Raw genomic sequence first — 15,046 nt, 5'->3', positions numbered from 1 at the left:
GCCGCAGCCCTAGGCGGGGCGCCAGGTACCGGCCGAGCGGCCCGGAGCCTCCTTTCGTCTCGTTCTTCCCTCATGGTTGCACTGCGAACGGACGCGCGGGGCCCGAGGAGGCGGCTTTCCTCCCGCAGAGGCGCAGCTGCGCCCCGGCGGCTTCAACGGCCTGAGGCCGCGGTGCAGCACCGAGAGGGAACAGCGGCACTGCGATAAAAGGCTTGTTAATACCGCACCGTACGTTCGTACCGTTAGTTTAACTACTTCAGCCTTCAGCTGCTCCCAGGGAGCGGAGGGGCAGCGCCGAGCTCTGCTGCTCTGCGACGGCAGCGACAGAGCCCCAGGGAACGGCACAGAGCTGCGGCCGGGCAGGGGCGGGTAGAGAGAGGCTCTGCCTCCAGGGCAGCGGGCACGGCATGGCACAGCACGGAGCTGCTCTTAGAAACGCGGCTTGAACGTGGCGTGATCGCCTGCAGAGCCAGCAGTCGGACTCACCTTGTGGTCCCCTTCAGGACTGTCCGTCATTCTGTACTCACTACCTATTGTAATATACAAAAGGTTGGTGATAGAAGTGCTGTGCAGTGCACACACTTCAGAGATTGGAACAGAGTAAAAGCAAAAGGCAGGAAGGAGAGCTTCACAAAAAATATTTTTAATATGTTTTTACCAGAATTTTTCACTTTTCCAGTTACATAGAAAAAAGGACTGGTTTGGTACGTGCTGGCTGGAACACCTAAAACCGACCAGTGGAACAGGTGAACTTGTCCAATGACCCAGCTCTCTTTTCTTGGGCTCTTTAAGACAAAGAAACAGCTATTTTTCCTCCCAAAGCACAATATTTCAGCAGCAGCAACGAAGGGGATCACAGCGGCTTAACCTGACCCTTCTAGAAAGCTCTGTATAAATCAGGGATTTTACAATGAAAACACTGTCCTTGAAAGAAACAGCGGCAGTCAGACGTGGATGCAAACATGGAATGATAGGTCATAAACATGGCACTTACAAAAAGATAGCTTATCTGAAGGCACCACCACAACAGAGTGGCCAGTTGGTCTACTGGATGCCCAAAGAAAGAACTTTTCTTTCTGAAATTTATAAAACTATTTTTAAAAAAAATGATCTGTACCCAAAACACGTGCTCTTAAAAAAATATGAACTGTGCTAAGCAACTCTTAGAAATTTGGTATATAATATATGCATATACATACATACATGCACACGTGCCAAAAAGGCCTGTGTGTTTGTATATATATATATAGATACCTATCTTTTTCCCTTTCAACTTCTAAGGCTTCAGCAGTTGGTTCCAACATTCAGTAGCTTTCTAGTTTAAGCTGGCCTCCATCTCCTTCACTCACAAAACGCTTCCTGCCCCTGTAAAAAAAGTAGAAAGTATTTTTTCAGCAAGTGTACAGTAGCATCACCTCTTTTGCTCATCTGTCATTGTGAAGTCATCTGTCATCTTCTCTTGGTCCTGAGAGTCAAATGTGAGGTGTATAAGATTGAGCAAAATGACAGTCTTGATCACTAGTAAACTAAGGCATCTGAATCCTACATCTAAAGTTATCAGGCTTTTCAAATTTCTATTTCCCTTACCTTTTAACGTTTAACATTACCATTCACACTTCCAAAAGCTGCTAGCTTGAAAGCCTGCAAATGACATTTTTCTTCCCCAAACTGAAATACAAGCTCAAAATACCTCAATATATTGATGAAAGTTGCAGTATAATCCAGTTTTTGTCGCAGCAACGACTTTCAGCCCTACCAAACCCTGCTGATAGTGAGGTACAGACAAACTGGAAAATATCTGACAGCATTTCTGATCCGTGAAATCATGAATAGTTTTAGCATCAAGTTTAAACTTTTACAAATTCCCCATAAGAAATGAAACTTACAGGTTTTATTCTGACTGAAAATACAGAATACTGATTAGTTACAGTAAAACAATAATAAAGCAGAGAACACTACAGTATGTGTGCATCTCATGGTTGTCTTTTTTTCTTTCTTTTAAATTGGGTATGTAGAGATTTTGCCACATAAATGCCTTGTTGCTTTGTGACAAAAACATTACAATTGGTTGTCTAATCCTGGAACTCAATTCAGTTTACAGTGTTTAAACTGTTTTAAAACGTTTGTTTTTTTTCCCCTCCAGGTTTGTCTGCATGGATCATTAAAACACCTGCATCTTCCAGCTCAGTACTGCGCTGACCTCTGCCAAGCAAATGAGCAAAACTGAGAGCAGAGGCAGGCCTTCATCTGCTGCAGCACATAAGCACACTGCCGGGGATTCCAGCAGAGGCTTACTTCCCTCAGATACGTATCCACCCTGCTCTTTTTATTCCTCCACCTTCCCTAGTCTCTGTACCAGCCTGTCATACCCAGGTTGTAAGATCCTGCTTTCAAACTGAGTGCCAGCACCTCTTTGTAATAAAACAAGTACCTTGAAGGACAGACGTCTCTCAGTGGTTTGGAGATGATTCCAGCCTGAAAACATTCCTCTACAAACCGCTCAAGCACAGAATAGGAGTGTGGCACATCCAGGTTAATGTCTGGTATTTCACAGTAAACTCGTTCATAGCCCTGTAGTTTAAGAATGCAAATAATGATTTGGTTGGTCTAGAATTACAATTTTCTAAACATCTTTTTGCACTCAGAAGATGACTTCTTTTTAATGCAATTTCATGTATTCTTTAAGCAGTTTCAACAAACTGAAAGCAGAATACCTGCAAATTAGTGGCAAAGCAAGGTGTAATACCAGCCAGTTCCAAGAGCTGGTGTTACACAACGACGTATCTATATGAATACGCTAGCTGAGTATTTCAGCTTCTGAAAAAGTCAGAAATCCAGACAGTGCAGACTGCATACGATAGCCTAGCTGCTAGTAACACGAGGAAGAAGGATTAATTGCTCTGCCCTGTAGACAGAGTGAAGGCCACACATCTCAATGAGAGATGCAATAAATTACAAATAGCATTTAAAAGAAAATAGAAGCTACTTGAAGATCTTGCCCAGCGTTCTTTAAATGCCATTCTTACTCTTTTCATTTGGTCCATAGTAATGACAGAAGACCTCGAGAGAGATTTCAGCAAATCCAGCATCATTTTAAAGGTCTTTTCTCCAGTTGACTCCAAAACCATCACAATTGCCTAAAACAAATAATGCAAGGTTTTTTAACTAAAAAGAAAATAGTGGTACAAGTACATGTTGTGTAAGCATACCAAAGTGCAAAAAAGAGTGAATGCAATACTGTGTGTTTTCTGGGAGAAAGCCCATTTGCTACAAGCAGTCCCAATTCCAGGATATTATTATTTGAAAGGAAAGCCTGATAAAAAGTTATTTGCATAAAGATAAAAGGTATGAAAAAAGAGAAAGGACTAGACAGTAAAGAGCACTGCCTAGTTTGAGGGGTATATAGCTGTATCTGCATGGTTGCTGCAGCACTGATGACAATTAATTTTGTATCTAGGATTTTAGAAAAAGAACTCCTAAGTTTAAAATGTACCAGTCTCCACAAACCCCATCAACAAAAGGTGTCTGCTTTCTATTCTAGAATACTTTCTATCCTAGAATAAGGAGTCAATTTATTGAAAAGATAATTTTATAGACTTTGAGTGTTTGGCTTTCTTGGTAAACAACCATTTCAACTACTAGATACAGCAGAGTTCTTTCTCATATAGTGTGGTTCTGAATTATCTCAACCTTCTACATGTACTTAGATGGAACAGTTCCACACTGAAAAGGAAACTATAACTTATCAAAAACAGGTAACACCTGTTAGCATACCCAGATGTCTGAAATCTGTTGTAATGTGTATTTAAAAGGAAATAAACTCCAATACAACCTGGGGCTTTTGCTGGTATTCCTCAGCAGAAAGCAAGCTAGGCTCTTATTTGTCAGATGTCTGTCTGAACCCAACAAACAAAATGTAATTCTGGATCTTCCCAGAGGGACCAGCAGCTTGTTGCACTACGCACAAGTGAGCACATAAACTTTACATGAAACAATTTATTTAAACAACATCAAAACTTGCAACGGAGCTTCAAATTCCAGCTGCATGCATACCCACATCAAAACAAAACCTGTTGGTGTTACTGGCAGTCATTAAAGGGACTCGTTTCTCCTTACCTCATATACAAGTTCGTGGTGAAAATGGGGTACTTCCAGTTCCTGAAGGCAACGTTCAGCTTCCAGCAGGTCTCCAGAAAGCAAGTACTCTTTCAGCAGCATATCAATCTATTGCATTTTAAAACAAACAAAAAACCCATCACTAGTTAGGTACAAGATTTAAAAGCTGTCAACTGGTTTGGTGATCTGTGATCAACCTAGTAGCAAGCCAGCTCCTGAAACCTGCAGCTGGAGTTCTAGTAAATGTAATTAAGTTGAGGCATGAACAGCAACCTGAAACACAATGTAAGCCAAATACCTCTCTCTGTAGCATAATATAGATGTGCTAGCACTAAAAACTTTGCTGTAAGTGATGTCAGTTTATCTTAATGCCTGAATTCTTTATCATCTGCTACACTCACAAAAGAGATTACATCATGACTATTTTAAACCTTCCGCCTACTTCATAGAACAAATCTCTAAGTGTTCACAATCCTTCCAGCCTCGTTTATTTTCAAGTCATTGGTGCTTTTTGTCACTGACACCAAAAAATAAACTTATTTTGTAATCTAAAATTACCTCACCATTTTGTACTATAAACTCTAACAAACCAAGAATAGCTGTGCACTTGCAATGCAGAATATGAGCCAGTATGTTTCCACCACTGGTCACTAAGGATAGCCACGTCTACCTACAAAATGATCATCAATTTTCAAAACCTACTTTGTATAAAACAAACTGAAATAAGAACATTTTTTTAATAAATGACACCAAACATCATTTAGCTGCAGGATATGTGTATTTCTCTGCTCCATCCCAAACAAGATAAGCTTTAAAGAATAAACTCTGGAGAGAAGAGACTTGTAGAAGTCAGCTACCTCTTTAACAAGGTGTTTCACAGACTGCTGGCCACCTCCTGAGCCCCACACGTTGTCTATGCGATTTCCACCCTTTGTCACACTCAGCAACACGGTAGCTCGGTCCAGTGCAGCTCTAGAAAGTAAAGGTAGTGTTTTAGGAAGTTAGGAAACTTCAGTGAAAGACACCTGTAACATCCACAGCAACCCCCCCCCACCACATCTATCACTTCTCTTCAGTCAAAGTGATCCTGTCTGGGAAGAGGTCACACCACCTTTACACTGTTGGTTATACTGAACTCAGGACAGCGGAGAATCCTGCGAAGGCAGTAAGGCTGAATCATGAATGCAGAACCTGAAGTGCTCTCAAAGGAAAGAACAGTTTCTTTTCCAGAGATGAATTGTAGCTGGACTGCTCCAAGGATGCAGCTTGGCAGCTACATCTCAAAACAGAAGTGACTTTCATGCTGAAATGGATTTGCTATCTATGAAATTGTGGAACTTTAGAGTTCAAGCCAAAACAGTACTTCAGAAGGCAAATATGTAGTTGCAAAGAGATGAAAAACTAAAGTAGGTGAGCAAAAGAAGAAATGGCAGATCCAGTTAAGCACTATCCAGCTAAAGAAGGTCCAGTTATCTCCCAATGCTCATATTAATGCTAGTGAAAAAACAGCTATTCACTGAGATTTAACAGGCAGCAAAGACTGGCCAAAAAATGGCAGTGGCAGCAAAACATCCCAGATGTGGAATATACAGGCTAAAATCCCTCATGCCACAAGAGAAACTTGTGTAACATGTATCAATTTTCACAACTTTAACCCCCAAATTAGGCAACTCAGCACTGGCCTTCTTCCTAGAAGTATGCAGCATAACAAATTGAACTTTTCTAAGTTTTAGGAGCTCAGCACCTCATTATCCAAGTCTGAAACACTTATGGGAGAACAAACAATAAAAAAACCATGGTTAATTATTACAGCGTCTCTACTCTCTGATGTTCCTTGAAACATCTCACCCTGGAACTGAAAACATTTATTGATGAATAAAGTGCCACATTCTAGGAAAACATACTGCACAAACTTGAAACCTTTATGAGGCAAAACACTTCATCCCTTGTGTGTTTCACAACATCTTTAAAGCAGCTGCGCTGACGCTGTGACTCATTAGCCACATTAAAACTTTTCCTAAAGGCAAAACCTTTTATAACCACTTCTTGTTTCAGCTCAGGCTCCCCATTCAAACTTCAGTGGGACAACAAACCCGACAAACTGACCTAAAACGTATCAATAAGTTTTCAAGGCGCTTCCAGCGTTTCTTAGCTGACCTGAGCAAATCTGGGCTTTGTTGTTATTGCAGACTGTGCGTTTTTGATCGCTTAAAATTAGAAATGAACTCTGAGAACCAAATGGTTTGTCCCCAAGTCCCAAATTCCTGATTTTCTTAGGCACTTGAAATAGAAAACCACAGCTATAGACCTCAAGAAACTTACCGAGCTTGGATGCAATCCACAGTGCCTTTGTAGCCATCTATGTAAGTACTGCTCAGAATCCCATCTCCAACAGCTCTAGCAATAAACTGGCCCACCAACTACAACAAAACAGAAGCATTTTTAAGTAAAAGTTGAACCTGAAAACAGTTTTAAGTAGACAAGTGTAATATGCTTGGTTTTCAGATTTTATTTATTTTTATCTCAAAGCATAGCCTGGGAAACTGGATACAGGGATTACAAACTGGAAGATTCTCCATAGCTATGTTTCAAAATACAGTCTTACTTCATTTTGCTTGATTAATTTTAGGACAATTTAAAAGAAAAACTTTTGATGACCAACATAAAAATCTGTCAATATACCTGTGGTGCCCTGGGAGAATCCAACACTAATTCAGGCAGATCTTTAAGCAGTCTGTCAAATGACTTTTCCACATCAGTTTTGCTTACTACTGTCCCACAAAGGTCGGAGATAAGCTTAGATGTCATCTCCCTGTGACTGGCCTTCCCCTCTAGTGCCAAGGAAACAGCCAGCACTGGCACACTGTATTTCATTTCACCGAGGTTTAAATCCTTCAGCATCTCCTAAAATAAAATTTGTAAAACAGAACAGATTAAGATCTCACCATTATAGAAATGTACATTATTAACAGATATTTCCACAATTACATACGTGCTTCTACCTATGTAATGAATTAACTGCTAAGGCATTCCTATGCACTTTTCTGGCAAACATTCATTTACAGCTAGCACTCGGGACTCACTTGTGCACTGTGAGTTTGCCCCTTAAAATAAGTGTAAAGCACATGACATACCGAAACCTCATTAGTATCTCCATGTTCAAAATATTCCTGTATGATCGGTGTTAAAGTTTTTTCAAATGCTCTTTCATCCAGAGGTAAAACTACTGTTTCATAGACACAATTCTCCTATTTCAAAAGGAAACAAAAACAAAGATTTTTATAAAGTGCTAACAGCATCAAAACACAATCTACACCTCTAATGCTTTAGTCCTCATAGCCAGTGTTCCACCAGAAAATATCAGATTATGTCTCTATGGTTGAAGTGTGGACAATGCTGGCTAAAAGTCATACTTCTTGTACTTTGAGTTTAGTGTTAACTGAATTCACTGTTAAATGACAGTAAATACTCCACAATCTGTTCCTAGCATTCTTCTGACACCATGTGAACACAGAATCAAGTACTCTGGTACTCAAGGGAGGGTGACAGAAACTCCTACCCCAGCCCCACAGGTATCAGGTCCACAAGATTAAACTTCTGGCAACCCTCCCTGCAACTGACACTTCTGTCCCTGCCAGCCTGCTTGTTTGCCCTCTTCCCCAGAGGGCCTTCGTGATCAGACAGGTGATAGCATGGTACAGATCTGGCAGACAGAGAAAAGCACTTCCAGAACATCTATAAGTCAAGTTATTCCCTAAGAGGAAAATGTTATGCAGCAACAGGTCCTGAAGAGTTCTAGCACTGCCAGGACTCCCCACTATGATTCAGTTCCTCACAGACTACAGAACATTCAGAGCAATATTACAGATTGCTGACGTTTCAAAGAAATTTCCAACTGATACTTAAGAAATATTCTAGGACCAAGAATTACAGCAGAAATCCAAAAGCCTACTCTTCTATCATATCATTTGTTTACAATCTTAGAAAAGCTAAGCAGGAGTTTAATGCAATTCTCAATTTTCATACAAATTTATTTTATGCAATCATCAACTTCATTTTCAATAGCTACCAGCTCATCTGTGATGAATTGGTGGAAGAAGTGATTCTAACATACCCACAGAGCATCTCAGCAGTTACGGCTACAGCAAAAAGCTACAGCTCAAAGTTCACCACCATCACTCTGCTGTTGTTACACAGGCTTTATTTATGGTCTCACAAATGCATCTGTCACAGAGACATCACTAATCTGTGCCTGTAATCTCAGAGATTTAATCTGATAAAAAAATTAGTGAGGAAATTGCTTTCTTTTTGTTGGTGTTTACATAGCTGTAAAGCAGAATCTTCCACAACATATCCTAAATAAATATATGTAAATAAACAGAAAATCCAGGTCCTCAACTTCACACTCCTTTAAGTGTTTGTACCAAGAAGATACAAGATATTGTATCCCCAGTGTTGGAGATACAAAGAAGAGAGAAATCCCTAGAAAATAACATCATGAGCTAAACTCCCAGCTGCAGTCCGTGTTGCACTTTAACACAGTGCCTGCTTGCAACTCGGAGCAGCACTGCAACATTCACCTCCATGAAAACCTGCAAGAGAAGAACACACCTGGGAAAAACACACTGTCTAGTCAGGCACAGAAGGAGGGTTTGGGTGTAAGATCTGTGCATACTAAATACTGCAACACTTCTACACCAGTCTTCTTTAAGTCAATAATCCATTCTCAAACAAACAAACAAACAAGAGTATTAAGCCAGCCAAACATCCATATAACTTAGGAGGTTAAGCATTTATTAATATGAGCATCACAGTAATTTTAATTAATATAAAATCAAAACAAGCACTGAGCAAAGAAGTTTGTTTGCCTACCTGGTCATCATCGTAATTAGGATCCTTAATATCTACTTCTTCCACATCATACACTTGACCTGGTGTTCCCCAGACTCCCTTACCACCTGCTCCACCTGGCAAAATGCAGAACAGTAAGAAATGAAGCCAGGACAGACAGTTTACAAACAAGACTTGGAACACAACCCAACATTCTTTCACTCACAGGTGTGCTTGTAGCCATTGACTCTGGCAACATATGCTGAAAGTGGCAGAAGCATTTGTATGACATGTTCAGCAACTAGTCTTTTCATTACTTTCCACTAAGATATTAAAAGCAGTGCACACAGAAGTGCACAAGAATTACTGAAGGTTGAAACAACCGTACTTTTAAATACGGTCAAGCCCTCAGTTTACACTGTTAACAGTTCTGTGAACCACTTGACCACAACAGTATTCAGTTTACTAATAAAAGATACTTAAAGTCTGAAGTTATTTAACAATACACACATTTTTTTCCTGGTAAGATTCCACCTACAACTAACTCCTATTGCCACTACCTAACAAAGAACCAAGTGCCTGCACAAAGACCGTGTGTTCTGAATACAATTCTCAATAAAACCACCACCACTACATTCTGGACAGAATCTTTATCCTGGTACTCTCATCAACAAACCACACCAACCTTTCTTTGGAAGACCTCTTCCTTTCCCAGAGCGGGAGCGTCTGTCCAGCACTTTCCCCTTAGGGCTTGTTGGTACAACCAGCCCAGCCTTCTGCGTCTCTCCATTCTCACTAACAGAGTCTCCTCTCCCAGAATCTCTTGAAGAATTCTTCCTCAACCGCCTCTTTGCTTTAGCATTTATTTTGGCTTCAGTAATTGAAGTTGCAGGAATCCAATTGCCATTGATTTCAGTCTTTCGTTCCTCAGACCCACCATTTTCTTCATCACCGGAGAACAGAGCATCACTCAGATTCTCCACTTCTTAAAAAGAAAACAAAGTGAAAAATCTGTTATTGTTTAGAACTGGTTTATGTTAAGATACCATAACACGCTGCATTTAAAATGGACTACATCATTATATAGTACTCTTACTTCCAACAGATAAATGGTGATGTTTTATTTAGACGTGTCCACACATCACAGTAATAAAGAGTTCCTTATCCCCCTACACTACCCACAATCTAAACAGAGCTTGTGTTAATAGCTGGAAAGCAAACGAATAAACCATTTATAAATAGATAAACCACAGAAAACTCCACCCTTGTTAAACTATTTATCAGAATTCCACAGTGCATAAGATCTATGTGACTGGTTATCACTCCACCCACTCAGTGCTTGTTTTGGAAAAAAACAACTGTCCATGCAGTGAATTTTGTAAGAACTCAGTGCCATTAACTGAATGGCCACCACAAATCATCAACCAACATTCCTCTCATTCGAGGAACTTCAAACATAGCTCACCGCCTGCAAAATCAATGACAGACACACAAGAGCCTGTGTATGAGACTGCTTTAATTTCTGTTTTTGAAGAAAGAAAAAAAAGCAGTTTAATACAAAACTTGGAGAGTTTGAAAACAAAGACTCCGAATAAATGTTCTGAAACAGCATGATCTCACTTCCCTAGAGATTGTTCCTTATTGTCTGCTAAGTGAAGACTGTTTCTAAAAGTCACCATGTTTTATTCCTCACTGCAGTCATATGTAACAGTTAACTAACTAGCTTGGTCTCCTTTTAAAACACCCTCTGTAGAATGAAAAAATCCCTCTTACAACACCCATAAATGTTTCAGAGCAACTGAAGTGCAATAATGTCACTCCTTTGTGAAGTCAGATCCAAATTTTATACGTGTATTAAGGTCTTAATTCACAAAGAATCTTCCCACACAAACTCTATGGATCAGTAGAACGTTTTAAGTGCCAAAGTCTTTGTAATTTCTTCATCTTCCTCAACTCATGAAGATGAATAATACATAATAATAAAGAAAAGCAATTGAAGACCTGCTTTATATTCCAGTGTGAATTAGAAGACACACACAAAGGCAACAACCTAAGCTGTTACGCAGCCTCCTTTTCTTGCAATCAGAAGACTCACAGATATAACTTCCAGCCACAGCCCAAGGATGCACACTGATGAGGCACACAGGAGCTGCTTTTCCAGCTGCGCCAAACCTGCTTCACAGAAACGTTCACAGCCATAAACCCACAATATGGAGAATATTTTAAACTGTGATTTGAACGTAGCTGAATATATTATTTTACCATTCCAATCCATTCTAATTAAAAATGTCCACTTGACAATAGCTCCAGAATTCTATTTTCTCATTTCAAAATAGGCTCATGACAACGGGTTTTGAAAGCAAAGTACACTAATAAAATACTAAGCTCAGAGTGCATATCCATATCAAAGAGGATGCTGCACTACAAAATGATGACAGCGTGATGCAACTGCCTCCTTCACGAGCAAAGAACCACCGCTCAGGAGCACACAGCTGTGAATGCTACAGCCGAACAGTAATGCAGGCACTCTTGTATAAGCTTCTACTCCCACCAAGTATTCCCTTTAAGCTTGCAGCAAGCTAAAAAGAGAAAAACCACGCACCCTGTACAGAAAAACATTCCCACAACAAGCATTCTCAGTTTGTCTCATATTTTAATACTACAATGAGAGATTTGCATAAAGCTAGCACAGGGCAAAAAAGCAAAACTGAAGAGAACAGGTTTCCTTCCGTGAATTCCCCAGGGAGCCCTCCTCAGAACCAGCTCATCTCAGATAATTGAACCGTAAACCCAGCCCAGCCTCCCATTCCTTTCTCCGGTTTAGACCCCACGCTTCACTGATCACTTCATTCTCCCTCAGTTTTCAAAGGAAATGGTCACCAATTAATGAAAACAAGTCACTCCTTGCTCTGACTCCTAAGGAAAGAAGTGAGGCTACAGGACAGTCTCCACACACCCTCCTGATCTCACATTTGAGACTAAATGCAATCCTTTGCAGCCTACGTGACTTAAAATTGCACACTGTATTATATTTCTTATTTAATATAGCAGTATACAACTTGGAGCTGCAGCCTCTTTCTCTACAACACTGTGACCTACTGCCCCTCACTATTAGTTACCTCATTACTCTGGAGAAAACAGATTAAACTTATACTAATTTTGAATACTTTTATTTTTAAAAATCATTTTTTATAAAATGTATACATCAAATGATGTGCATTTTTTCAACTTCTCATTGTGGCATTGTATCATCTATACACAGACATACAAGCAACAACATGTCCTGCACACTTTAAGGCTTTGCTTGCCATGTACTAAAAAGTTATCCAAATTGTTCTTGTTAATCTGCTATTAAACCATTTAAAATCTGAGGTACTCTGCAGCAAGAAGTATCAAAAAGAACACTCAGCAAATATTTCCCTACCCACAAGTTTCATCTGACCAAATTAGATCAGTTCAGATATCTCACAGCTTCTTCTCTACCACCCAAATATAATTCTAAAATGCTGAAAAGCAACCTACTACAGCGAACTGATTCTGGTTTAAAGTAGGAGTTCATAGGAAAAACGATGCAACTTCAGCTGTGTCACATATCATCTTAACCTATATGTATTTTTTTCTAAAAATCATTTAAAACCTACAAAAACTCATTGGTATAGAAAGATCAGTGCAGATCATCACAACTTGAAATTGCATTAATTGGACTAAGCATAATATAGCACTTTTTATATGGACAAAGTCATCAATTTCAAGACAGAGTAACATGCGTTCAGTAACGTTTTCCCACTGCAGCTCACTTTAGCCAAGCCTTTCTTCTAATCTTAAGCTAGACAGAAAGGTAAGGCTGAACCTGCACCTCTTAAATGTACCTTCATATTGCACATTTGAATTTACTTTTGTCTTCAAATTTGCACGACTGAAATATCATACAAGTAGTCCAGAGTCACTATCCAGCAACTTATTAGAGATATGTTAAATGTCTGATTGCTTTTAAAGAAGGTTCAAAATGAACATCATCAAGCAGGATATTGTAATACACAGGTGAAATAACAGTTCTGTAAATATGTGATGAAGATATATATATATAAGTAGTATTATTAAAAAATTAACAAGAAATGCAATTTACAACAGAGAACAGCTCAGATCAGATAAGCAATTTTAGGTAGAAAGAATACTGAATACATTACTTACCTACTGTGCTAACGTAAGCATGCTGCTTTTCTATTTCCATAGCTGCTGAACAGAACTGGCAATGAAATGTAGTCTTAACGATTTCCCTTCAAGGCCTAAGCAAAAATGGAGAAGCTTAGGGGGAAGAAAAGCACTAGACTAACTTCTGAAGGAATAAAGAGCTGCGAAAGCTTCACCTACAAAAATAAATGTTTTTTAAGTTATAATTAACTACCAGTATCCACTGAAAAATTCCTGGGAAGGTAGAAGATGTAACATGAGAAAGCACCACCCTTAAACACGTCTATTTAAGCCTTGATGTCTTAGCACTTGTCAGTTCTGCTGCTTACAGAGGTGGAACCAGGATAAAAGCCATTACGTTTAGGATAAAAACCCTCCATATGCAGCTTTCTTAAGTTGATAAGTCATCTCTATCAACTCGAGACTGTTCACTTCTGCAGAGCAGTTATCTATATTAGCATACAACATTAATGTTGTAATTGCATCTATAAGACAAACAGACCCCAGGTTGAAGTACAGTGATAAAATGATACCACTTTATCAAGTTCAGACAAACCTTTAGAAAACAAGACATTTTTAATTGCTCCTTTCAGGAACACAGTTTTCACATTTTACACTATGTTGATGTACAGCTATCAAATTTTCACAAGCTTCTGTGCCAATCAGCAAGGGATGCAGCCCAACACTTCTCTTTTTTCTGTTACTCTCTCTTCCTAGCAGCTGCTATTCAACAAATCACCACAGGTAACTGTGAAAAGGATCACCATCCATCTTTACATACACAAAATTAGTGAATCCCCACACACCTTTTTACCTGCAAGATTTTCACTAATCACCATTTAGCACTGCAAATAGCATTGGCACGTGTCCATCTCCCAAGAATTCAGATGCACTTCTTTCCCTTTCTTACCTTTTGCTACCCTAAAAACTGCTTACAGTTGAGCCATCAGAATGTGACACCAAATGACATCCCTCCCTTCCGCTTTTCTTTCCTTGTTTTCCCCCCTCGTGCCCACTTTCCTACCACAGAACTATTAACTGCTCATGATTCAGCCCAGACCGTTGAAAATAAAGTAACCGTTTTAGAGCACAGCGCTGAGCTCTTGTGATCTGGTTATTTCTCAACATCTGTCTCAACAGTTATCAACTTAATGGACTATGAAGTCCTCCCCAGCCCACAGTTTTTTAAGTAAATACGCTCCCAACTTACCTCAGTTGATCACTCAGGAGTTCCCAGCGTTCCCAGTCACTGCTGACCGCAAGCCTCCTTGAGCAGACTTCAATCTAACCGGAGCAAATTACCTCGTAAGAACAGTTTTGTCCCTCCTAGTGGAATGTTCCATCTGTTGGTCCACCTCTTGTAAAAAGCAGACAAGACACAAAGCCTGCATTAAACAACCATCAAGAGGAAGGCATTCACCGTTAGTAACAACGCTCTACCTTCGAGGCAGAGGCATACTTTTTCCTCACGGAGCCCTAACTGAAATCCTCCCCATATGGTAGCATAACAGTCAGCATAGCCCCCGTACGCCGTGCCGCCGGGACGCAGCACCCCGCTTTGTCTGTAACTAGGACGTGGAATAACCGAGCTCCACCATCCCCGTTGCCATGCCGACCGCCCTCAGCCCCGCAACGCCTCCTCCCAGCCCGGGCTCTGTCCCGCTCCAATTTCAGCACGTCGGTTTTATCACCGTACGGATAAAATCCGTCTGTATCTCGCCGCGTTACGCCACGCGGAGCTGCTCAGCACCTCCCTCCCGCGCAAACCGCCCTCACAGCACTCACAGCCTCCGGCCGCTGCCGAACCGCCCCGCGCCGCAGGCCCAGCGCCGCCTCACGGCCTCCCGCCGCCCCCTGAGCGAGGGGTTACCTCAGTGGGGAGCCGCTCCTCACCGCGGCACCGGATACC

General features: G+C 40.5%; 1 protein-coding gene and 1 long non-coding RNA gene across 5 annotated transcripts in view; one reads left to right on the top strand and one right to left on the bottom strand.

Moving 5' to 3' along the window:
* Window positions 1–31: 31 nt before the first annotated feature.
* On the top strand, window positions 32–2,440 carry LOC116216899. Its single transcript, XR_004160539.1, has 2 exons — window positions 32–228; window positions 2,144–2,440. It is a non-coding gene; the product is annotated as an uncharacterized LOC116216899 (long non-coding RNA).
* The window catches only part of PDCD4 (programmed cell death 4), a 17,131-nt gene continuing 2,715 nt past the window's right edge, over window positions 631–15,046 (bottom strand). Inside the window, exons 2-13 of one of the 4 annotated variants that reach the window (XM_010714704.3) lie at window positions 14,348–14,494; window positions 13,138–13,232; window positions 9,632–9,931; window positions 8,989–9,083; window positions 7,251–7,364; window positions 6,799–7,020; window positions 6,439–6,536; window positions 4,974–5,088; window positions 4,117–4,224; window positions 3,027–3,137; window positions 2,432–2,571; window positions 631–1,365 (exon numbers count right to left, since the gene is read on the bottom strand). In XM_010714704.3, the coding sequence (XP_010713006.1) occupies window positions 1,305–1,365; window positions 2,432–2,571; window positions 3,027–3,137; window positions 4,117–4,224; window positions 4,974–5,088; window positions 6,439–6,536; window positions 6,799–7,020; window positions 7,251–7,364; window positions 8,989–9,083; window positions 9,632–9,931; window positions 13,138–13,177 (1,404 nt within the window). In that variant the 5' untranslated portion in view covers window positions 13,178–13,232; window positions 14,348–14,494 and the 3' untranslated portion in view covers window positions 631–1,304. Of the gene's footprint in view, window positions 1,366–2,120; window positions 2,572–3,026; window positions 3,138–4,116; window positions 4,225–4,973; window positions 5,089–6,438; window positions 6,537–6,798; window positions 7,021–7,250; window positions 7,365–8,988; window positions 9,084–9,631; window positions 9,932–13,137; window positions 13,233–14,347; window positions 14,495–14,922; window positions 15,039–15,046 lie in introns of those variants that run through there. The other 3 variants (XM_010714701.3, XM_010714702.3, XM_031554507.1) reach the window with 3 other exon arrangements.

This window comes from Meleagris gallopavo, chromosome 8, assembly GCF_000146605.3.
Source record: "Meleagris gallopavo isolate NT-WF06-2002-E0010 breed Aviagen turkey brand Nicholas breeding stock chromosome 8, Turkey_5.1, whole genome shotgun sequence".
Taxonomy (NCBI): domain Eukaryota; kingdom Metazoa; phylum Chordata; class Aves; order Galliformes; family Phasianidae; genus Meleagris; species Meleagris gallopavo.
This window is presented reverse-complemented; position numbering and strand designations above follow the sequence as displayed.